Source organism: Setaria italica, chromosome V, assembly GCF_000263155.2.
Source record: "Setaria italica strain Yugu1 chromosome V, Setaria_italica_v2.0, whole genome shotgun sequence".
In the NCBI taxonomy this organism is placed as follows: domain Eukaryota; kingdom Viridiplantae; phylum Streptophyta; class Magnoliopsida; order Poales; family Poaceae; genus Setaria; species Setaria italica.
In genome coordinates, this window is record NC_028454.1 from 44718804 (window position 1) to 44743824 (window position 25021).

Consider the following 25021-nt stretch of genomic DNA (forward strand, 5'->3'; position numbering starts at 1 on the left):
GAGAAGGCCACAGGCCCGGATGGCTTTACTGGGGCTTTTTACAAGGTTTGCTAGCCAGTGATCAGTAGGTCTGTGCTAAAGGCCTTCCACTGCTTGTACAATTTACACACTGGACCAATGGAACGCTTGAACTCAGCTAACATCACACTAATCCCCAAGAAGGAGGTGGCTGAGTGCATTTCGGATTGTAGGCCAATCAGCCTCATACACTCCTTTGCAAAACTTGTCTCAAAGGTTCTGGCGACGACCTAGTCTCATCCTCCCAGAGTGCATTCATCCAAAAGAGATGCATCCAAGACAACTATCTCTATGTCAGGAACTTGGCAAGGGCGTATCATAGGACTCGGACGCCATCTTTGCTATTCAAGCTTGATATCTCAAAGGCCTTTGATACTGTATCATGGGAGTACCTCATTGTGCTGTTGCAGAAACGTGGCTTCTCGGCAAGGTCGAGAAATTGGATATCCTTGATCTTAGCCTCTTCCTCTTCGGCTATGCTGTTAAATGGCATACCAGGGCCCAAGTTCATGCATGAGCGCGGCCTACGACAGGAAGATCCACTTTCGCCATATCTGTTCATCCTAGCAATTGACACCTTGCAAAGTCTTTTCGAGCTCGCAACAGACCAGGGACAGCTTACACCACTCAGGGGGCGTAATGCCAAGCTACGATTGTCTCTTTATGCCGATGATGCTGCCCTTTTTGCAAATCCATGCAAGGAGGACGTTGATTTGGTTATGAGGATCATGTCCCAATTTGGAGAGGCCACTGGCTTAAAGATTAATGTGGCAAAAAGCGCAGTTGCATATATAGGATGTGCTGGAATAAACCTCGATGATATCCTATATAGTTTCAACGGCCAGCCCGATTTCATAGTTGGGGCTGCCATTGACACTAGGCCATCTGCGACTTGTCCACTTGCAGCCAATCCTGGATAGAGCTAAAGCAAAATTGTCAGGCTGGCAAGGAAAGCTAATGAGTTCAGGAGGATTTGGTTCGGTCAGTACTCTCCTCAATGCCAGTATACATACTGAGGCCTGGTTTGGTTCCCTCTGCTTATTTTTAAGCAAGTGTCACATCAATGTTTAGATACTAATTAGGAGTATTAAACGTAGACTATTTACAAAATCCATTACATAAGTGGAGGCTAAACGGCGAGACGAATCTATAAGGCTGATGAATTCGGTGAAGTGATAATGTGTTGCTACAGTAAACATTTGCTAATGATGGATTAATTAGGCTTAATAGGTTCGTCTCGCTGTTTAGCCTCCACTTATGTAATGGGTTTTGTAAATAGCCTACGTTTAATACTCCTAATTAGTATCTAAACATTGATGTGACACTTGCTTAAAAATAAGCAAAGGAACCAAACACCCCCTGACTGCCCTCAAAACCCCGAAGTAATTCATCAAGGAGTTTGATAAAACTAGAAGACGCTTTCTATGGGCAGGCTGTCAGGAACTACATGGGGGGAAGTGCTGCCGGCCAGTAAAACAAGGTGGATTGGGCGTCTTGGACCTGGAACGATTTGGCAGAGCCCTTCAGCTACGGTGGCTGTGGTTCATGGACAAACCCGGAGAAACCGTGGGTTGGATCGGAACTGCCGATTGACGATACAGACAGGGCCCTATTTGCAGCTGCTACAAAAGTCACAATCAATAATGGGAAAAAGGCCATGTTCTGGAAATCAACATAGCAAGAGTAAGAACAGAACGGTGGCAGAAGCTCTAGGAGGTTTTCGCTGGGTTAAGGATGTGTGTCACAACATGAGCTTTGATTTACTGGTGGAGTTCTTCAGGTTCTGGGAATTGATTGAGGAGGAGGCAGTTGATTTGCACTCGGAGGAGGTAGATCAGATCACCTTGACAAGATCAGCATCAGGACCATACACGGCGAAATCGGCATACGACATGCAGTTTGAAGGGACAACGTTGTCTGCTTGTGCTCCAGCTATTTGGAAACCATGGGCTCCTTCTGGATGCAAGTTCTTTACTTGGCTGCTCCTTCGAAATAGAGTATGGACTGCTGATGGGTTACCACAGAGAGGATGGGAAAATGAATATTTCTGCCCTCTGTGTGAAAGGAATTTGGAAACGGCAAATCATCTCATGCCCGTTCTCCCGTGAGGTGTGGACAGCGGTGGGAGCATGGGCGAGCTGCCTTCCATCTCGCCTGCTCAATGGAAAGAACACGATATGCACACTTGGTTCTTGTCGATGTCTGATACGTCAAATAAACGGGGTGCTCGCACATTAGTCATTCTGACTACGTGGCGATTATGGCAGGAGAGAAATGGACGGATTTTTCGACAACAACAGAAATCCAGACAGCAACTAGTGGAGGAGCTGCGTGATGAGGCAAGACAGTGGGTTGGAATTACATTTAGCGAGTAATTGTCAGGCCCCAGTACCTGCGAGAAGGAATTAAGGATGGTAATCCCGCTAGGACTTATACCATATAATTCTACTAGAACTTCTCCTTATAACCGACTATTAGTCCTGCGCCTGAAGTATATAAAGGAGGGCAGGGATCCCAATATTAGTAGACCAAGACCTCATAAAATCACAATAGAGAACTAAATCCTCAACACCAAACAACACCCAAGCACAGGGCGCTATATACAACATCCCAAATAGGATGTAGGGTATTACGCTACTCTGGCGGCCTGAATCTATATAAATTTGTGTCTTGTGTCCTCATTTTTACCTTCGAGTTACAGTTCAATGATCCCACAAATCTACTACCTCGGGTATCTCCAGGTTCGACGATTCCCACCAATTTATTATCTTGGGATACCCTTAGTAAGTTGCTGAGTATGAAACACCGACTGCAACCACTTTAGTTTTTTTTGCCGCTTCCACTAGTCTACTGTGAAGGGTGACCCTCTCGTTGTGACTCTACGCATCTTGCGCATGTAAACATTCTACTTCTTATTAATAATGCCGGTGACGGTGCCGGGTCTTTAAAAAATAATGATGTGAACAGTGTGAACACACTGGGTATGCAACCAATCATTCATTCGGAAAACAGCACGAATGCTGAAGCCCAAGAACATGGGCTGAGTGAATTGGGCTTAAATGGCTTGCGCTGCTTGTGATTTAGAAGGCCACAGACAAAATGAGCCCAGGACTCAGTTTAACTGGGCTGGGCGCTCCTAAACTTATCAGCCCACCAGAGTCTTCCCAAGAAAAGCTCGGTGGGTCCTACTGCTGCGTGCGGAGACCCGCCGCAAAAGCGAAATGCTATGGGAACACTGGCTAACAACAAAATGGGTCTAAAAAAAATGAGCAACAACAAAATGAAATCTTATGTCGGTAATTACTCAAAGAGAAAAAAAACCCAAGCAACAAAAATATGGGACAGTTTTCCATTCTTTCTCTTGGCAGATAATAGGAACTTGTAATTCAAGTCAATTTAACCTAATAAGAACGTCAAGGTCTCATGGTGTCACAACGTTGTAAATTGCCCCTTTTCTAGTAGTATTATAGAATGTAAAAAAATAATAACTGTAATTTGCGTGTTTTATTCAAGGTATAAAACTTATGAATTTAATAAGAACTATTTGCATTGCTACACTGGAATTGAGTTTTTTTCTAAATTATACCCGGTTTTTAATAAGTTTGGGGGGAAAACGAGCGGGCTATCCGGGTGCCCGTGGCAATTTTCAGTTAGGTTATGCGTATCCGGCCAGCGGATATTTTCCTGGCGCCTCCAACCGGCGAGATATTTTGCGAGGCAACGCCAAGCAAAACCCTAGCCGCCGCCTTCTTCCTTTCTTAAACCCCAAGCCGCGCCTCCGCCCCTTTCATTCTTCCCCATTCCGCCGCCTCTCCTCGTCCGGCCTCGTCCCATCCCATCTTCAGGTACGTCTCCGTTCCGCCGCCTTGTTCCGCTCGATCCTCGGTGATGCGCTACGCGTTGGTTAGATTGATTTTAGTCGGGGGCAGAGGGGGATTGTTGGATCCTTGGGTGGAGGAAAGGGTATCACCGATTATCGCTGTTTACATGTGGATCTCGCCTCCCGCCGGTAGGGGGAAGGGGATTTCTTCGCGTGCGTGCTGTTTAGTGCATATTTGTTGGGGATATGTTTTGGCTTGTGCGAATCTTAGGATTCTCGCGTGGAAGAACCCGATCCTCTCTATGCTATGTGATTTCACCTAGGCCCGTTTGGTTTAGGCTCGTTCGTGCGCCATCTGACTCCCAGTTTGCTGGTGCCAATTTTAGGATTCGATGAATTCTGTAGGTTTTACATTAACCTGGTTGATCCTCGCCAGGAAGAAATCAGATCCTCTAAATTCCTGTGCTATGTGATTTCTATCTAGGCCGGTTTGGTTTAGGCTCATTGGTGTGTTATCTGACTTCTAGCTTAAATGCGCTTAAGTATGTTAACATCTTGGAAATGTTCGTGGCAGAGATTTTTTATTCTTTGTGGTAGCAGTTCTACGTCATGCTAGTCTGTGTCTACCTGACTTATCTGTTCAATGTCCAGGTTTAGTGTTCAATGGCGGCCTTCAACAAGCTCGGCAGCCTTCTAAGGCACAGCGCTCTGACAAGCGGTGCCCCTGCCAGTTCGGCTCCTGCATTGTTTAATGCTGCTCGGCTGATGTCCACCAAGCTTTTCGTTGGTGGTGAGTTTTTGTTGTTCTGTTTTCTTTGATTTATGTTTACAAGCAAGCCATCGCTTTTGCTTTATGTTTATTCGGTGTCATTTGGTTAGGTCTTTCCTGGGGTACCGATGATCAGACTTTGAGGCAAGCGTTTAGCACCTTTGGAGAGGTTACTGAAGGTTAGTATACATTTACATGTTGAGTTAGCAGTTGGTTGGCTGATCTGTTTTGCTTAGCTGTTGTATCATGGTCCATTTTCTGTTTTAATATGTTACATTTTCTTGTTGCAGCAAGGATCATCACAGACAGGGAGACTGGAAGGTCAAGAGGCTTTGGCTTTGTGAATTTCAGCAACAGTGATGAGGCCAAGGAGGCTGTGAGTAGCATGGATGGTCAGGTGAGCGAGATCTCTTTTCCTGTGTTTCAAATGAAGTTAGTAGTGTTTAGTAGCATTAGCTGGTCAAGATTACACACTCCTGCTCCTTTGTCTCTAGTATGGTTATACCACTGCATTTGTCTAAATGGAGACCGGAAACAATTGCAGGAACTTGATGGGCGGAGTGTCCGTGTGAACTTCGCTAATGAGAGGCCGCCTGCAGGGAACCGTGGTGGTGGTGGCTATGGTGGAGGTGGCTACAGTGGCGGCAGCGGTGGCTATGGTGGCGGTGGCGGCTATGGTGGCAGCGGCGGCTATGGTGGTGGCAACCAAAGCTATGGTTCTGGAGGAGGGGGTCAGGATGCATTTTAAAAAGTGCGCTGACTATCAAAAAGAAATAATGGACTTTAGGACCTGATGTGTGGCTTATGTGAACCCTTGTTCCTGTTTACTATTTCGTGCTCTGAAGTTGGTTAAATGATTACACTAGGTGCAATTCAGGGGCTACCGAATTTTGCCTGGTGGTGGTTTTGAAGAGTGCAAAGTTGCGTGCATCTTCTCTCGTGAGAAGAACAGAACAAAATTTGAGCGCATTACTTTAGATCCCTATCTATTGCAATGTGTACAGAAGTACCAGTTGATTATCGAAAAATTGGTTGCCAATGCTATCTAGATTGGTTTATGTGTTCGGTTATCAATTGTTGCAAATTTGCTTTCCTTTTGAAAGACGGGTTCGAAGCTAAAAGATACCACTGCTGTTGTTTGTACTCCGGATGTCCGTATCATTTGAACAACTCGATTCTTTTGTGCCCAGCTATTTTTGCTTGATTTGAAACTCAATTGTGTACAGCGAGGCAAATTTAACGGCAGTCGTGTTAAACAGTTAAATGCACCTAGGGTTTTTTTTTGCAATATGTAAAGCGATTGAAACTCACTTTCTTTTTGGTCGAGCCCGCCACGATCATATGCCCGTCGCCTTTCATACTTGTTCAGATTTAAAACCCTAGCCGGTAGCCGAGCGAATACCTACTTGCTCTGATAAGAAAATAAACTCCATCTAGGTTTATTGTAAGTTAAACTTTCTTTATCTTAATTATGTCTATCTAAAAGTTTTGATTAACAACACGCAGTTGGCACTACTGACTCCTTGTGAAAATGTATTCATAATATTTAACTATTTCATTTCAAGTAACATATCTGTATGGTATTATACCATATTGTAATCCTAGTGAACTTATGTTTCCCATAGGATGCAGTATCACATTAACCGTTGTAAACATTAATTACCAAAATTAAGTCAGGTTTTGCTGATTTATATTCAAACCGAACACCCCCTTTCGTTCTCGCAAAAGCTGGATTTCCTTTCAAGACAGCCCGTACCATCGCCGCCGACTCGCCGACCATCCCCACCTCCGCCGAAAAGACAGGCACCATGAATCCGCCGCAACCAGGGCCCGGCCTTCCGCGCCACCAGCACGTGCTCCACCTCCACCTCGACCCCCGCCATCACCACCATGTCCACATCCACCTCTGCCACCACCTCCACGGCGCCCACTCGCTCGCTCCCGCGCCGCCGGCCTGCGTCCACCACCAGAGGCAGCAGCAGCAGCATCCGGCCCCCGTGTTCTTCCCCAACTCCAACCTGGGCGCGGCGCCCTGGCAGCCGGAGCCGCCCCCCGCCGCCGTAGGAGAGGACGTCGAGGAGTTAGATCCCGAGCCGGGGCTGCTGGGCGCGGAGGCGGCGGAGGACGAGGAGGAGGAGCCGGTGTTCGTGCTCACGGACGAGTGGGCGGAATTCTTTGCCAAATCCGAGGCCAAGAGGAGGCTGGGTAATTGATCATCACGCCTTGCTTCTTTCTTTCCTCGTGATTTTTTTTTCATAACACCGATTAATTTCCTATTTCTTGCCGATCAACAGCTAAACAGCAGAAGAAGAACAAGGGCCGGAAGTGAAGTGATTGTGTCCTTTGGCACTTGCCAGGAGAGCAGAGAAGGCGCAGGAAGAAAACCTGAGCACACGACGATTCAGTGGGCAACTGCCATCAACACACGCATGAGCATGACGCCTTGCTTTGCCACAAAGTCATGATACAGCTATCTGTCTTCACGGAATTTTTGGATTTACATGGTTTTGAATCCTGTGCTGTATTTGTTGGAACTTTGAAAAATTAGAAATACTAAATGTCGACACGTAAAAGTTGCTGGCCCGCCGCGTCGACCATCGCCAGTCCTAGTTCAAACTTGAAAATACTGCGCAGTCCCTGATGGCATCACCCAGCTATCTATCTCATAGATAGATTCGACACATCTTCATAGCATCATATGTAAAAATTCAGAAGAAATTTGCTAATCGCCCAATTTACAAGCTAAGCTAGGTAAATTAAAAGAAATCTAGTTCTGCACTATTACCTGTTAACGAACATGATGAATCTTCCCCCGTTCCTACACAAGATCCTACTGTTTAAAAAAAAACAATCTTCTCCGTAAGTTCGAGACAGAATAATCAAATCTCAATCTTCTCCGTGCGTTCGGAGACAGAATAATCAAAACACAAGGACAAACGACAAGAAGCCATCCGTGCTCGATTCATCCCAACATGCTCAGAACCATGAAAAGAAACCAGCACATTACGCTTTACGCTAAGAGTAGCAAAACATCTAAACATTGATAAAACAGAAAAAAAAACATCTAAGCAAAATTTCCGACCACAATATGTACATTTCAATCATGCTGCCTCCCTAACATTTAATCCTAGACCGTGCAAAAAATGGTGATCCATATGCTTCCTACACCAAACATGTTAGCAGTTAGTAATAAAATACAAAATAGCCGGACGGTGAGCCAATCATCTATGTTCACAGTACAAAAAAACTGTAAGCTGCCCACATGTATTTTCTTCACCTTCCACATTGTTTACACCATAAAATGTATGAAGCTAAACATGGCCCATCTCCATAAGTTAAATTCTGCATTGGCGTGCTTCTATTTGCAGTACTGGACATGAAAGACTTTATGGTCATCTTAAGCTGATTAGCTCCACATCTCCCTAACTGGCGCCAGCAGGATATTCTTAATCTATCTGCTTAGTTATGATGAAACATGTTTTCTCAATACTAGAAAACATGAAATTTATCTGCTACTGTGCTTCGAGGAAGTTTATGATGTTCGACTGAATCCGTATCAGCATTGCTCAGCTATTTCCGATGCTTCCTTTTTGTTTCAGTTCTTGGCCGCTTTTCCTCTTCCCATTCCCTATCATGCATTCTGCATTTAAACCAAATTCGGTTCATTAGAGAAAAGAGAATGCCAAGCATAACAAATGGATTTGATATTCACAAAAGTTTCAAATGATCATTAAATAGTAAATACTGCACACATATTTGCAAGTGGACAGCACTGGCAATCATAAAACGCTTCAAAACAAATTCTTTGATGCTAGAGCCATACGGAGAAATAAATCTGAACCACTGACTCGCCTGTTATTTCCCTTTAATTTACATAGATGTTACAAATTTATTAAAAATGATTCCAGCGTATGAGCCAGAGCCAGGATGAAGATTAAAATTTTCATTCTGTTAGAAATTATCTCCACAATTTCAGGTAGAACTAATTAATACAAAAAGCATGCAGGGGGATTTGCTTCCATACCAAGTACGGACAAAGACAGGGTTGCCAAAAACACCACCAAGCTCGCGCGATATGCAGGGCTACTGTACTAGGCCCCACTTACATTGTCATCGTAGATGGAATATTGGCAATTTTTTATAGTTCAACCATTTAGATAAGATGATCCCTTGTACAAAACTACTTTACCAAACAACATTTGGTTAAATATGTATCATTTTAGTCCAAGATATTATTTCCATCTGCTATGGGACTATACGAGCTTATTAGCAGGGCGAAGTCATGATAGATAACTGGACACTATATCATGTATTGACATGTAATTCCAGAGAATGTAGATTACATCTAGTTTGATTAATGGAAGATGGGGGCAGTGGGGCACACATGTGCTGTATATGGAAGATTTTGGATGAGGCATTGTTTAGCATCAAGTACAACGCACGTTTGGGACTTTGACACGGGTGATAAGTTTATGGCTTTAGACAAATCTCGTGGAGGATTTTAGCTCCGCAATTTTACTATAACATGGTTTTCAACCACGAGAAAATGAAGTTCGCTTATGTCCGTATTAGTAAGACAAGCATGACAAGCTCTAACTACAAATGATAAACAAAATCAGCTATGCATGATCACACTTTTATAAAGCATGTCTCATCCAAACATTTCCTAAAGTTTAGTTCAAGTCGATTTGGAGAACAAGGTCCCAAAATGTAACTTTGACCACTGATGTCAATTGTAATATATTTGTAAATATAGAAAATTATAATATGACGTAACTACTTTTTTGGGGACATATCAGTTTCAAATGTTCAAAACATACTAGATAATATGACTCTATGCAACGCAAAAAAGCCACTTGTCTCTGACTGGAGCGAGTATTGTCATTGATTTCCGTAAAGTTCAAGCCCCAAGTTATTTTTAGTTACCCTTATTTCGAAGGAAAAATAACATCCTAGATTTACATAAAGCGCTTTAGTTTCTGTGCAGAATATCAGAACTTCTGTGAAAATGTAATTAGAACAACTGAAAACAAGTGAGCAAACTGTTGGAAACTGTGCAATGCATATTTCAACAAGAAATTATTCTTCATTGAACTCACTGTTCAGCCTCTCGACGACTTGGCTTGCTTGTCGTATCCTTGCCATGCGTCCTAGGAAGGTCATCAGTGTGCGAACTACGATGCTGTGAAATTACACCTTTTCTTTCTCGTTCTCGTACATCAGACAATTGTGAGCTGCCAGTTCCATGGGAAGGAAGCTGTGGAGCAGAAGGTGCGTATTCCCCAGCTTCTAAAGAAGGCTGTTCTCGCTTAACCTTTCTTCGTTTGGAAGCGCTACTAGGGTCGCTGTCTTCCTTCGTAGTAGTCCCTTTTTCCCTATCTCTGTCATCTACCTACACAATCAACAAAGGACTCAATAAGTCAAACATGTGGTTCTTCAAGTAACAACAATCCACAAGTCAGCATATGTGAAATTACAACACTAGGTTCTTCAGCTCTCAAACTGCAGATAACAAGCATTGAGCACAAAACAAAATACATACTGATGCAACCAAAACAAAGAGCACACAGTAGTCACACACCAGATGGAAGAGGAAGTAAACTGGCAAAGGACATTTTTTACCTTGTTTGACGGAACATCCCTATCTTCACGCTTTCTATCACGAAGATCCTCTTCCCTTCTGTGCTTTCCATCATCCTGAAATGACGAAGCATTCTCCTCTGACTGCCTCCTTTCTTTCTCATCGCGCCTGGGAGATGACCTTTGTATATGCCTGGCGCTCCCACCCCTTCGGTCAGCATCTTCTTCTCTTCGGTTGGCACCAACTGATTGGGGTACAAAACTTGTGGGAAGTGGTGGAGGTGGTGGCAAACTTTGCCCTCGGAACCTTTCATCAGTAGAATGTGTCCGGTCAACTGAAGGTTCAGCATATTTACCTTTATTCCTCTCATCCTTATTTCTATCCTCTCTTCCTTTTTCAGGAGCTTTATCTGTAACTCTATCTTGCATCCTTTCAATAGAACGTTCTCTCCTATCTGATAATCTATCTGTTGATCTGTCAATGGCATCTTCCCCACGGCGCCTTTCAGCTCGATCTAATTTTTCTCTTGGATCTCTGTCATATTTATCATCAAATTTCTCTCTTATTTTTTCTGCCCTACTTAAGTTTTGTTCCTCATTAGTACTCTTCTCATGATCTACTGAACGAAACTTATCAACGGCACGTGAGTCCAAACTCTTTTCCTTGTCTACATGGTGTTCACTCAAATCACTGTCTCGGGGTTCAGTTTCTCCTTTCCTTCGCTTACTTGACCTATCCTGTTCCTCAGCTGGAGCAAGTCTTTTTTGCTGTCTCAAAGTAGAGTCAGTCAGCTCATTAGCCTCACCAGAGGGATTAGCTGCTCCATTTAACGCTGCATTTCTTTGGGAGGAGGATGAAACCTTTCGCGGCGCTGGATGCAAGTTACCATTGCTACTAGTGGAATTGGTATCTTGGACAAAATCGGCTGCCTGAGACAAAGGTTCTCTGTCAACAGGAGCGGTTGAAGCTTGTTGATTTACATTCCGGCTGGAAGATTTTCCAGTTTTTGCATCTTCCTTTGCCACATCATGCTTCAATATCTTCCCAGTGCTGTGTGCAGCACGCTTTTGTGGCACCCTTGTCTGTTTAGAAAAGAATAACTGAAATAAATTCCAACAACTCATGTCCAACTCAACATTGCTAACTGATGCCTTCAGGCATAATGATTAGTCCTTTTTTTTCATTTGAAAGAATGATGCTTATAAAATGCTTACTTTTCTGGACAGTTATGTCCATGTGGAATTCAATAATTCTATAATGAGTTGCGAAGCAACCTCACCTCCCCCTTAACTTAGTTTAGCCAGCTGTTACCTAAAACTATAAGAGAACCCAAACTGTTTCCATTTTAGACATATTTAGTTAGCTTTGCTGCAATTGTTATAACATTGAGTACCAAATGTCAAAATCTAAATAGCCCTCAAGATTTGGGCAGTGTTCCATGAAAATATAAAGGATAAAGAATAGGCAAGCTAGCTTTTGAATAAATATTAAAAAATCATCACATCAAATTATGGAGCGAGAAAGAATTTACTACTCACTCTAAATATAGGTTGCCATTGATTCATTTAGTCACTTTAAAAATTTCTGAGTACTAGTGAAAGTTCCATATGGATTAACCAGAGCTACATAATGATGAAGTCATAAAGATGCATAATCCAAATGAAAACCAGCCTATATTTAGTGGAGTGTCTGCAAAATATTCTTATGTTTTTGTTTCCTTTTCGATCGAATTCAAGTGTGATGACCATACAAATTAACAAAATATAAACTCTGGGAGATACCTCAGATTCTGAAGTAGGCCTCGCAGAAACCTTAACCCCCTCATCAGATACAGGTTTTGGAGGTTCATCAGCCACACGTACAGTCCCTGAAGATTTTCCTTGTATGGAGGAAGATGGTATTTGATTATCAGATCCATTTGCAGACACAGAGCTCTTCTTTTGTTGAACATCAGGCTTCATAGCAGCTTCTGACTTTTCATGCCTACTCTCTATAGACTTTGCACGGGCATTTTGATCTTTTGCCATCGAGGGATCTGTGGACTGGTTTCCTGAGGAGATTCAAAGATTAATAATGCTCAATCTAATCACAAAACTTAAAGATAACAACTTCATAAGTTTAAATATACCATGTGCAGATCTTGCTGTTGCTGGCTTCAGATCAATGTGGCCCATGCCAAACTCTTCTTCAGATAGCCAAGAACTCTGCACATTAGAGCATTTAGCTTGTCTGTGTTGTATATAAATAGATGTCTCCTACTGGATGGGGAAAACACTAATTAGGAGCATTGTCGAACTTACCTTGCGAGCAGCCAAAGCAGCAGCTACACCAGTAGCAAGAACTTTAAGATCTTCTCTTTCATCCCCTTTAAGTTTAGCCACCTGATTAAAAAGGTTGGTGAGAAATATACCAGCAGCATAACATAAGCAATAACTGGTAAGGGGCTTACCCGTTTCTCAAGATTGACCCCACTTTTACGAATTACAGGAAAGACACTGGAAATCTTTGTAAGCACAATTAGGGCATTCCGGATTTCCATGTATTCTTTTGATTCCATGCATTGGTTAAGCACCTTGGTGATTCTTGAACTCCACTTCCAATGAACCTTTCAAAAATACAAAAGTACAAAATAATAAAAATGAAGAAAACCACACAGTGTCGATACAGTGAATAACAGAATCAGGTATAACATTTTTCCTAAATTTTCGAGTCAAAACCAAAATATAAAAGGGTGCATGATACCAAAAATATAATAATACCAATGGGTATTTCAAATACATTGAATTAATATCATGAATTAGGACAACAGAAGCTCCACTAGTAAAAATGTGGCCGTGAGCATGACCAAATATACATACAGAGAATGGCAGATACTAAAACATACTAATTCGATGTATAAGTTCCGCCTCTTCAATACCCCACACATTCAAACTCTAATTGAGCAATCCAGCTTGTCTTGAACACGAGACAGCCGCATACAGGTTCTGATTGTTTTTCATTTGATGACAATAGTACAAGTAACAAACAACTATTAACCGAAAGCACTTCGTATAATTAACAGAATAACTTTGCTTTCCTAAATTCTGGAATTTTGATAAGCAAATTATTATTTTTTGTATATATGACATTAGGTGAGTCTCGAGTGTTAACACAATAGCACCCCCCACGAGACATCAGACAAAGGGCTTGATGCACCAAAGGCAGGTGGATTTGTGGAGGCCGTATTTCTAAGACATAGGAACTTCCCAAATTTTCAAGGAACCTTTGCATAATCATGAGCATACACGCTCTGGTCTGTCAAAAAACGATGCATCAAAACCACATCCAAGGGCATGTACCAGGTCTCCTGTTAACCTCCACATAATCCTAAAGACGAGATGACTTAATAGCCAATCCCTACAATGGGTTAATTTTTCAATTGTCTCCTAGTAAACTCCGCAAGCCATCTGTGGATTGATGAGAGAAGAAAAACATGTCCATCTCAACAATACAACAGTGTCCCTCAATGTGGACCCTATTTAGACCACACTGAGAACTTTTGGGAACTGTCACAATTACAGAATTGGAGTATCCATAACAATATACTCTTATAGAGGCATTTCTTCTAAACAACTGTGATTGAAGCATAAAACAAAGGTCTACATGACTACTTTTTTTTTCATTTATTACACGATAAATGATAGAATGTACACGAAAAGAATTTCAAGCAGCAGTAAATATAACTTTAAGGATGGATAAAACCTACCCGAACAAACTGACTATAAGATACACGCTGGCTGTTAGGGTATCTGAAGTATACAGCAAAACCTGGTTTGTTTACACATTCACGCTCATACACAGATTCATCGCTCTGCGAGGTGTTGAAGGAAAACAATTAAGAAGTGTTAAAAAACAATAACCAAGACTCCATAATACAATGAATACAACAATAATAAATGTGTGGTAAACCTCAAGGGTTAGAATACCTTCCAATAGTAGGCCATCTTTAATGTATCGTGAAAAAACCTTCCAAGCCTGCCAGCTTCAAATTCTGTGCAACAGCATATCATTGGCTGAAGGGTCTTACAGACGAGGACATCAATATGATTGACTGTGTTAAAGAATGGAGTCCCAAGTGAGTGTAGTGTTTGGACAAACGTAGCACAATATACGGCATCCTGCGTACTAAAAACACAGCGTGGGAATATGCAGCGCTGTAGGAACTCCATGTTGATCTTCAGTGCATCTGGACTGGAACTCAACCACTTATCCTTTTCACGGGCTAGCCTTTGGACCACAGATGCAATGTGCTGTTGGTGCTTCTGAGATTCACTATTCAGTTTGTCAAGTAAATCTTGGATTCTCTCCTTGTCCTTCTTACGTCTTGAAATTGCAATGCTAGAGTTATCTGAGCTGTCCTCCAATTGTTTGAGATTGTCATGCAGCTTCTTGATTTCTGTATCGTAACGGTCTTTTGGGAAGTGAAGATCATAGAGCGTTAAGCCCCAGAAAGTAGCATATAAATCTGGTGAAAGACTGTTCCAAGCTTTTGCTGGCAGAATTGACCTGACTGTGTTAATAAGATCTGACCACCTGTAGCAAAACAGAATACAGAAAAAACATGAGTGGAGAACTTTAAATACTTGTCAGGTACCTGGGCAGATCTTCAACAAACATGTATTGAATTTCTAAACTCTACACATTGAGCTAATCAATATTCCCAAGTTAATTATCTCTAAATCTGAAATTACAGATCTTTCAAGTGGATTATTAAGCCAAGAAAAAAACCACATGAGAAATGCACAGAAAGATCCTCCAGGTTAGAAATACCGCAACCAGCAAAGAAACGCCACTAACATTTAAATACAGGTGAACCAATGGTGGAGGAGTTCATTCAAGCCTTCATTTGAGAAGTTCAACAGTTGTGAATTTAGATAACGAATGGTGGAGGAAAATAGGAACAATTAGCTTGCTTTGTAAGTCTTCTTCAAAAAAAACGATAGCACCGCAATTCCCATAATATTGGAGTCAAAAATGGAAATTGACGATTAAAGGAGAAAAGAAATAATTTAGATGAATAGATAGACAAGATGAAGAAATAAAATAAGGGCACAGATTAATCCAGGTTACAGGGTGTTCAGGGATTATATTATACTACAACTATATCATCTCCATCAAACCAACTAACATGTAATGAGAAACATGCATACTGCCATACTGATAAAAAAAAGTCAAATTAATCATGGAAGACTTACATGATCGGTTCCTGAGACAAGTCAGGATGCAAGATAAGATCATCAGATGATACAGATTCTCCTTCCTCGTTATCATCAAGAGGCCAACAGGTGTCACCTCCACTAGTGCTCTTAAAAAGCCGCATCACCGGGCGGTATATAAGGAAAGCAACCTGGATTTAAAGATAAATACCACTATGTTTACCAACATGGAAGAACAGCACAGAAACAAGTAGCACCACCCAAACCCACAACCAATAATAAAAGTAAGCAAGGTAGCAGAGATGGTAGGAGCTACCTCTGGCTCAATGTGGTATTTGTGAACCAGATCTTGCAAAGGTGGTATTAGTTGAGCATAGGCGATTGGAGTTACAGCACTTGAAAGAAACTCAACATACTGAAGAAGTATTCCATGGCATCTATCAAACTGCTCACTGACCATTTTAATATATGTAGCATCTGCATTTATTATGATCCTGAGAATAAAAACGATGTTATCAAGATTTAAAATTGGTGCAAAAAGCTAGAATTAGATATGACAGGATCTATTGCAAACACATAAATTTTCGTCAGGAAACCAGAAGGAAACTAAAACAACTTGAGCACAAGCCAACAAAGCATTACTGTGAAGAGGACTACAGCAGAAAATTGTAGACATAAAGTTTATTAATAAAAATCTTACTTGGATCGGTGCTGAGCAATAAGCAGTAACAAAGGAACTGCAAGTTTGGGCTCTTCTTTTGGAAGCAATGAATCCCTCAACCTGTTTGTAGACTTACTCAATACCTACAAAACAATTCAATTTTCAGTAAAAAAAAAGTTGACCTTAATATGCTACTGAGAAAGAAGCATGTTCCTCACAACCTTATAGTTCCTTGTCGCTCCAAATAGTGAAGCTTGCTGCCGCAAAGTCTCACTTCCTGCCATAGCATCAACTTGTTCCTCCGTCATGTTCTCAGTGTATTGCACATTCGCCATTTGCTGAATGAGCTCCTGCGTGAATAATTATGTTAGGCTTCAGAACCGTACAAGTCAAAGGCAAGAAGAGGCTTAAAAGGGGCAGACAACAGACCTCCAGGACAACAAGTTCTATGCCCACACCCTTCTTTAGTTGATTAACAAGGTACTGCAAAAGGCTTCTCAGTTCCACAGCATTATGCTTCTTGCACCTGTAAAAATGAATTAAACCAAAACAGTTACAGCAATTATAAACCCCAAAACTGAATAGGCTAACCCGTGAATGTAAAGTAGCCAAGAGTAATCAAATGCGACAAAGCAAAATCATATGTAGGATGCCAGAAAGTAATAACAGCTTGAAGTGAAAAGGTACATACAGGTGGCCCCAAAAAGATGCAAGACATTGAAGCCAATCTGACAGATTAAGGCCATTGTCTTTGAGTTTCGCACGACCACCTTGAGCCAAGCGTTCAATTACAATATATTGCAAGATGTCATACTCCAGCTGTAAATTTCGATAGAACAATGCTCTGAGTAAAACAGATGACAATCCAAAGGCATGTCGAATTAATTGCAGCTGATACAGTAAAAGGGCACAGGTACATTCATAAATCATGCAATAATACAATTAAACAATAGAATACCAAACAAGTGTTTGGTTACTATAAACATAGCATGATACATAAATCAAAATAACGGGTACTACCTGAGTCAAGTACTTAAAAGCATCCACAACTGGCGTGATCATATCCCTGTATGCTTCGACCTGCAAATTTTGGCATGCAACTGTAAACACATCGGTAAAGTGCACAGAGAATTGAAGACACAAGACAGTCAAAACAACTCAAGGGATGACTATAAATTATGTTCCAGAACATATGGATTGCAAGTTAACCATTATTTCAGCACTTAAGAAAAAATAAAATAATAAATATTACAATCTAGAAACCCTAACTGTGTCCTTGCTCTGCAATTCTCCACGAACAACAATGCTTGATTTGCAGTGCCCACAAGTGCAAGGTTAATTTAAAATTAGAGAGAAGAGTAGGTAATTTTCTTGTTGGTAGTGTCTATATTGCGCATATTACAGAGAAGTTTCCAGAAGTCAGATGTTATCTCGTCACCCGTATAAAAGGTATAGCTATCCTCCCAAATGCTATCCACAATGAATCAAGAAGAAGAGTGAATAGTCTTAATCTCCAATAAACTTTGCATTCCATCTGCAGTCTTACTCACGAATGTCACTGTAGGCAGGATAGATTGCGTACAAATCGTGTGTTGTTTTGCATTGACGCTCGAGGGCGAATATATAGGAGTACAAGACTTCGGGGGGCAAGAAGCCTCCCCGAGATATTTCCTATACTACCAAATATACTCTAACATCCAGAACCTTCCCTGCCTTGTATTCCTCACGATGGTAATTATCCCATTGTCAATTGGAACAAGGGACAATTACCTGGAGGTGACTTGGCATTGCTGAGGTAAATATGTTCGTTTATGACGTAACAGTTACTAGGAAAAAGTATGATGGTTCAGGTTTCCCAAGGAAATAGAACGTTTGGATATACCTGCAGCACATGACCCCCCCCCCCCCCACACACACACACACACAGAGACCCCCACACACTCACCCCACCCTACCAAAAAAATAAATAAAAACAGCGATTACATGCACACAGCTTCGGTTGCATGTACCTGTTGGACAATTGTCCGGAGCACAGTCATAGGATTTGCATGAGCAAGTTTAGCAACCATTCGGCCTAGCGGCTTCAGGTTTTCCTTAGCCAGCCGTTTTAGGAGCCTTCTGGTGTCCAGCTGATATATTAAAAAGAAGGATGTATGTGAATTTAAAATGGATTAAGTGATAGATTAGAAAAAAAACATTAGACAGTTAAAAAGATGACCTTTGCAGTTTGCCTTGCAGCAAGGACAATTGGGTTTTGTTCAGTCTCCTTCTCCCATTCACCATACAGACGATAGCGGGTCTGGAAACTAAGGAAAGTCAAGATACTAAACTGCTAATACATTAATAGAGTGGTAAAAAACCTATATGATATGACAAACCTCATAAGGAAGAAGGGAAAGAACCCCCCATATCTCCATATCAACAGCAGGATTAGCAGGGATGAGCTGCAACGAAGGAAGCAAGCATGACCCAAGTGCCTCTTCAATCCGAAATTCTGGTGAAACTACACTTGTGGCACGGGTTGACTCTTTTGATGAGTGGTAGTATGCTTTTAATACTCTGCAAACCTGGAAAGGTAAACATGAACGATGGATCACTAAGTAGATAATGTCCAACAGCTTTTGCTACTAGAAAATCCATATGGAACTGGACATTTGCAACTTCCAAGCAAAGATATTTCATAGCGCAACCTACTCAGAGCTTTGAACACTAACAAAATTAACATTATGTGCTGTTAGGCTGCAAAACTCGACTGCTGATTTGTTACAAGTTGGCAATGACAGTGATATTCTAGTTACGACTTATGATAAATAGATGCAATGCAAATGCTCCTACTCTGGTGCTTCTGTAAGAATTAGAATGCCACAAGTCAATAATATATGACATCAGTACACTGAACAAAACTATCAGTTATATAAAGATGGCAGCAGCAATGCAGCGATGGCAATGCTAGAAAGATTTAAGTTACCTTTTGAAGTAATTGAGTATCGCGATGAAGATATGGTCCACAAGCGGTGAGCATTTGGAAAAACTCTTTTGGTAGATCAAATGAACTTAAGGACAGGGCAGATGTGTCGGTCTGGTCAGCACCATTCTTAGGAGGTAAGTAGTAATACAGTTGACAAACTACATCATAGGCTGAAGACATTGCCTTTTCAATCATTCTGCGTAAAGAAAAAATAGAGATAAATATAAATTAAACTGCGTAAAATCAAGAAATATAATCATTGGAACAAAAGAAATACAACAAACCTGAATAATCCATCACAAATTTCAATATGCTCAACAGGATTTAGGTGTGCAAGACGCTCAAAGAGTACTTGTGCATGGTACCTGAGAAAGAACAGAGGGGGGAAATCAGTTATACTTACAACAACAACCACCTTGTGTCCCAAGGCTATGCTAAAAATTGCTTTTCAATATCCTCACACTACAGATAAACCAATACTAGTGCATTTACTGCAGAAATGTGAGTAAAGAGTAGTTGTGCTTTTTCAATATACTACTAGTGCATTTACTGCAGAAATGTGGTTGCAATCTATGAATAAACTAATAGTAATACATTTCAACATGCTCAATTATACAGCAAGTAAAAATGATGGAACAAATGTATATTACCAGTCATGCACAGAGAGAAAACCAAGAAGAAGCCCAAGTTTCTGGTTCTTTTCCATCTCAGGTGCTCGCTCCCCAACTGTATCATTTTCCATCTCCAACGCTGTGTACAAATCGATAGTGATTTCTTGCTTCTCATCATCCATAAGGTCCTTTCCAGTAGCAGCAAGATTGATTTTGCCAATTCTATTAGCCTGCAGTCAAGAAAAAGAGGAGTAAGCTCGTCAGTCAAAGCTTCAATCAGTCCAATTAAACTTAAAAAGGAAACAATACAACCATAGTGGTAATGCAAGAACAAATTCATGCGTGGAATTAGAAACAGTTCCAGTTAAGAAACAAAGGAATAATGCTCCTTCTGTTTTTTATTAGTGCGAAAGGATAACATAGTACATGTAGTTACCCAAAAATGTATAACAAAACCATGGAGTTACCAAAAGGGATGGCTATATAGTACATAAAGCAATAAGTTCCAGAAACTTCGTAACATTTCCCTCCCTGAACCTTTTCTTTGTCACTCCCTTTCATGCTAAATCGTATGCAACAAACATAACATAGACACTCTCCTTAGTTGCATAGACTTTCTACAAGTTAAAGGGATACCAACCTCATCAATTCTTCTTGAACTGAAAGAATCAAAATGCTCAAATGCCTCATCATCATTTGGAAGCAAGTGAGAATAGCTGAAACAAAAAAAAATCGTGAAGCATAACCATTTGAGAAGGGTAATCAACAATAATAGATCTGGCAGCAATCAGGCTATATTATACAACATAAAGCAAAAGCATAAAGACTACAATCAGCGGAATCATATTCATGTGAGTTTCCTTTGGTTCAGCACAGCTATGTTTGCCACAACTTGCGGAAAATGAACTGATACACATCTAATAATACTGAAAAAAATAGCAAATTGAGAAACTAAGAAACGGCCACCACAGCAGGATAAAAAATTTAAGATAAACATCATTTTCAGTTGGTTACACCTTAGACAGATCAAAGCTAGCAGACCTCACAGGACAAAATAAAAACATAATCAGATAATCATTTAAATTACAGAAGCATGTGAATAATTATGTCTAAAATGACTGTTAGCAATCATGAATTCTCGAGGGATGTGAGGACTGTTAAGAAACATACACATTATCAAGGTCAATGAAACCAGATTTGACCAATAAAGCTGCTGTTCTGAAAAGCCCAGATGGAACAGGGCTGTTGACATCCAATCGTTGATAGTACTGAAATTTGAACCCCAAAATTTGAGCTGCATGGGACTGTAATAGAGGAAATTGTAAGATACTGAAGGGGGGGGACTGACGTGGTGGAAACAGACATTAAATGTGAGCAATGTGTTAGAAGACTAAAAATAGTACATGAATTATGACTATAATATCATGGGCTACTGGTTATGACAGAACAAATACCTTAGGAAAAAGAGGAATGAGCTGATGAAAGATGTTACTATCTGGATAGACTTCAAAGCACTCCAACACCTAGCAAGTAGCAACAAGAATAACAAGATTACACAAACTTCAATAACATACTATCCAACACTTGATAACAGTGCCAAAGCAATTGAAGACTCACAATGTCGAATACACGATTTGGGTCCAGATCAAAATGACCGATCAATGACTGACAAAATAACAACATGTTATTACACGGTAGCACAAAAAGCTTTAAAAATATATATAGCACAACGGGAATTAAGGCTTACTGACAACCTTTATAATGCTGATTGTAACTGAAGAAGAATTCTGGCAAGCCAGATCTGAGCCAACTTGACAAAGGAGTGTCACCTGAATGATCCAGACACACAGATGAATAGGGTAGAAACAGCTAAACTTTAATAAGCATCACGAAAGAACCTTCAGGAACTACAGGAAGAGTAGGACTAGAAGAAATCCCAGACAGTGGCAAAGTACAATCGTTTAGGTAATTCTCAAACTACAAAAGGTATACATATATACACAGTATGCGGCATTTCTAATTATAGTCACACTTAGCATTTCTTTCCAAAGTGATAAAATATATGCCATCTAGAATTTATCAAACGCATTTATAACAGTTGCTTTGAGAATTATACACTCATAGCTCCCAGCCATTTTGATATTAAATTCCAATCCTTAGCATCAATTAAGCATCAAGATGAGCTTTATTGCTTTAACAGACACCTACTGAGCACTTGCTTGCACACTGTTCAGGTTGTTGCTTGGTTCATTCAACCTCTGTCATCTCTAAGAAACTCAAGGGAAAAAAACCATAAAACTGATATATTATCAAACTTTGACCTCATCCTAACAAACTACTTCTTAGTTCTTACTCTCACATATGGATTTTTCTTGGCTTCTCAAAGTCCCCTCCTCACCTTAAAAGAGTCACTAGGCACAACAGCAGGCTACGAGAAAGATTAGACCAGTTGCAGCACTCGAAGTGCAACATGTGCTGCAGTGGAGTTCGATCAGGCTAGCACAAGAGCTGAGCATGGACTTTCTGCCAAGGACAAGCCAGATGCACGAGGCCATATGGCAGCAAAACCCATTGACTATGATACAAGGTACGGGATTTTGATTATCTTTATTCATAGCAAACCATGGCATTCAAGTATTAAACTAGTCCAAAACCCATTGACTATGATTCGAGCTACGGGATTATGGCTATCTTTATTCATAGCAAACCATGGCATTCGATCATTAAACTAGTCCACATCCCAGTTTATAAAATAGATGTGCATCCAGCAATGTTTTATAGGGATGACCCAATTGAGCTCTACAATCACAACAAGAACAAAAAAGGGGAACAGAAAAAGTCAGGAGGAGTAGATATACATACCAACTTGGCATAGCCCTCGCTTTCCTCCCGTAAGAGGTTGAATTTAGTTTGCTGGTAAAGAAGCCGTGTGTTGACCCTAACCTATTATTTAAAACCAACATCAATCAACCACACAGTGAATGTTAAAATAAAACAAAAATTAGCAAATAATGTGAGGTAGAAGTACAGCGCTGCATTAAGTCATTAACAGTGTGTTCCCCACAAAAAGATGTCAGCATAAAAGGACGTGATTGTGAAATCCTAAAAATATTCAAAGTGTATGACACATAGACAAATTAGTACATTATGCATACCTCCTTGGATTTTAAATCCTGGCCTTTCAGCTTACTTTGTTCAACCTCCCAAAGGAAATCTTCCTTCAAATTCATGAGCGGAGGAAATAGAAAGCATGTATCAGCTTTTATCTTAACTTGATGTCAACAGAGATACGGTGCACTAGTACAAAGAATAACAATACTCACTTCGCATCGCTCTTGCAGAAGCCTAGGTGCGGTAATCGAGGACTCGACAAATGACTTAGTCTGAAGGAAGAGGATTGAAATAGAAATAAATGACCGGTCCACATTATTGAATCAAAAGAAAAGTAGACAGCGAGAAGTATGAATTGTTCATTTGCATTAAAAGTCATTCCTAGGTTATTACCATTTTAACAAGACGGTTGCGATATTCACCAGAGATTGTAATCTGCAGGTTGAAGCAAGTCAGCTTGACTAAACACTATAAGAGGAATCCCACTAAATAGAGACACGACAAGAGAAAATGTTACCCAAAAAAAAATACAGGTGGAAAAGATCATATTGAGAAAAACAGCGATAGGTCAAAAGTCAATACCCCAATTGCAGCAAATAAATAACAAAATAGAGGCAAGGAAGTATTTAGATGATATGGTGGGAAATGGCAAGAGCCTCAATGCATAATAGCATTTGCATTTTATACAGTGCCATCTCTGCTTTCTACCTTTTAGTTCAAAGAAATGCCAGAAACAGAACTTCTTACTGACAAATCAAGGCTAATCTGTAATTGTTATGTATTCAGACAGTACAATCTTGGATAAATCATGCTGAAAAGGATAGCACCATGTGTATTTAGTTTGTAATCACCTAACCAGAAACAAAAAAATATACATGAGCTTTTGACCCTTGATATGCTTCATTATCTGAAAAAGCTTTCTCATGTTAGCATTGAAGTTCATTAAATGACTCATGATCGCTTGAACAAAAAAAGCTATCTACTGCTAGTAGAATGCACATTCATGTGTACAAGGCTGCTGACTAGATCATGCCATAATAGATTTGCCTGACAATTATCTGGTTCATTTCTGATCTACCAAAAAGCATGCTTAAATATTAACCTAGAACAGCATTATTCAATTTGTTTATGTTACGACTTCAGCTGAAACTTTTTATCACAACACTAGTGTACATGAAAGAAAAGTACTCCCAGAGCTAATGCTCGTATCCAATACAAATGAGATGTTGTTCAAAATACCAAACAAGTCAGCTAGATTGTCAACCTAGCTACCACAGCAAGCAATACACACACAGCAGAGTGGCCAATTCAGTTCATACTCACGCATCTAGTCACCGAAACACAATCCCAGACTGAGAAACTCGACTAATTAAACATGCACCACGGAACCAACCAACCCAGTGAACCCACTAAACACAAGACGGCAGCAACACGAGTTACGCATACTCACATCCTGCCCAAGGTGAGCGATGATATCAGCAAGCACCGAGCCGAGCTCCTCCTCCCGCCGTGCCTCCTCGACGAACACCACCGAATCCAGCGCGACCCGGCTCTTCTGCGGCGGCAGGTCGCCCCGCACCTGCGCAGCCGAACCCACCCAATCAGCACGGAAGGACCAGCGGGGCTGAGCAAAACCTAACCACGAAGCAGCCCGAAGTGCCGGGAGCTTACGATCGCCCAGCAGAGCTCGTAGAGGAAGCGCGCCATGGGGATCGGATCGGGGAGCCGGAAGGCGCCAGCGGACTGGCCCTTCCATTCGCGGAGGCACTCCTCCGTGATGTGCTTGTAGTCGGGCGCCTGCAGAGGGGGCGACATGGCGGCGGAGGTGGTGCTGGTCGGGGTCAGGGTTTTGGGGGGATTAGGGTTTCATGGGAGGTGCCGAGGTCAGAGGGGGAGGAGCAGGACCGTGGTGGGGTGGTGGCGAGCTGGCGATGAGAGATGGCCAGATGGGGAAGGGGAGAAAGACGGCGACGGAGGCGGGGTGTGTGCGAGAACGCGATGCCGTGCTTCTTTTTTTTTTTTGTTTGGGTTGGGCTTCTGCGGTTATGAACACGGAAAACTCTAGGGGTCCGAAGAGGCGTAAACGGAGCAAGAATGCGGAAAATGGGTCGAAACGGAGGCGTGCAAATATAAAGTTGGCTGCCTTGTGCGATCAAAGCCGTCAACAGGACAGAATCAGAATGGACGTATATAGAATTTACACGAAAGAATGCATTGTAGCTAATGATATGCTTTCAGAATTGTTAAAAAACTACCCCTCCGTCCCAAATTACTATTCGTTTTGACT

General features: G+C 41.2%; 3 protein-coding genes across 3 annotated transcripts; 2 read left to right on the forward strand and 1 right to left on the reverse strand.

Moving 5' to 3' along the window:
* Positions 1-3707: 3707 nt before the first annotated feature.
* On the forward strand, positions 3708-5677 carry LOC101754230 (glycine-rich RNA-binding protein 2, mitochondrial). The gene is made up of 5 exons (XM_004970994.3): positions 3708-3863; positions 4490-4628; positions 4718-4786; positions 4898-5004; positions 5152-5677. Exons 2-5 carry the CDS (start codon positions 4502-4504, stop codon positions 5353-5355), a joined length of 507 nt encoding a protein of 168 aa, XP_004971051.1. The 5' UTR covers positions 3708-3863; positions 4490-4501; the 3' UTR covers positions 5356-5677.
* Positions 5678-6231: 554 nt separating this feature from the next.
* Positions 6232-7210, forward strand: LOC101754624 (forkhead box protein B2). The gene is made up of 2 exons (XM_004970995.3): positions 6232-6812; positions 6902-7210. The coding sequence occupies exons 1-2, from the start codon at positions 6416-6418 to the stop codon at positions 6934-6936; spliced, it is 432 nt and encodes a 143-aa protein (XP_004971052.1). The 5' UTR covers positions 6232-6415; the 3' UTR covers positions 6937-7210.
* A 382-nt stretch (positions 7211-7592) lies between these two features.
* Positions 7593-24720, reverse strand: LOC101755033 (THO complex subunit 2). Its single transcript, XM_004970996.4, has 33 exons — positions 24406-24720; positions 24185-24313; positions 23128-23169; positions 22947-23006; positions 22779-22841; positions 22486-22566; positions 21378-21452; positions 21241-21288; positions 21078-21146; positions 20794-20927; positions 20264-20339; positions 19663-19853; positions 19297-19377; positions 19013-19208; positions 18423-18611; positions 18263-18343; positions 18054-18173; positions 17065-17124; positions 16736-16863; positions 16474-16570; positions 16266-16394; positions 16084-16187; positions 15700-15877; positions 15423-15574; positions 14154-14760; positions 13934-14038; positions 12638-12793; positions 12489-12569; positions 12317-12392; positions 11970-12238; positions 10230-11270; positions 9707-9999; positions 7593-8247 (listed from the first exon to the last, which is right to left on the reverse strand). Exons 1-33 carry the CDS (start codon positions 24547-24549, stop codon positions 8178-8180), a joined length of 5325 nt encoding a protein of 1774 aa, XP_004971053.1. The 5' UTR covers positions 24550-24720; the 3' UTR covers positions 7593-8177.
* Positions 24721-25021: the final 301 nt, after the last annotated feature.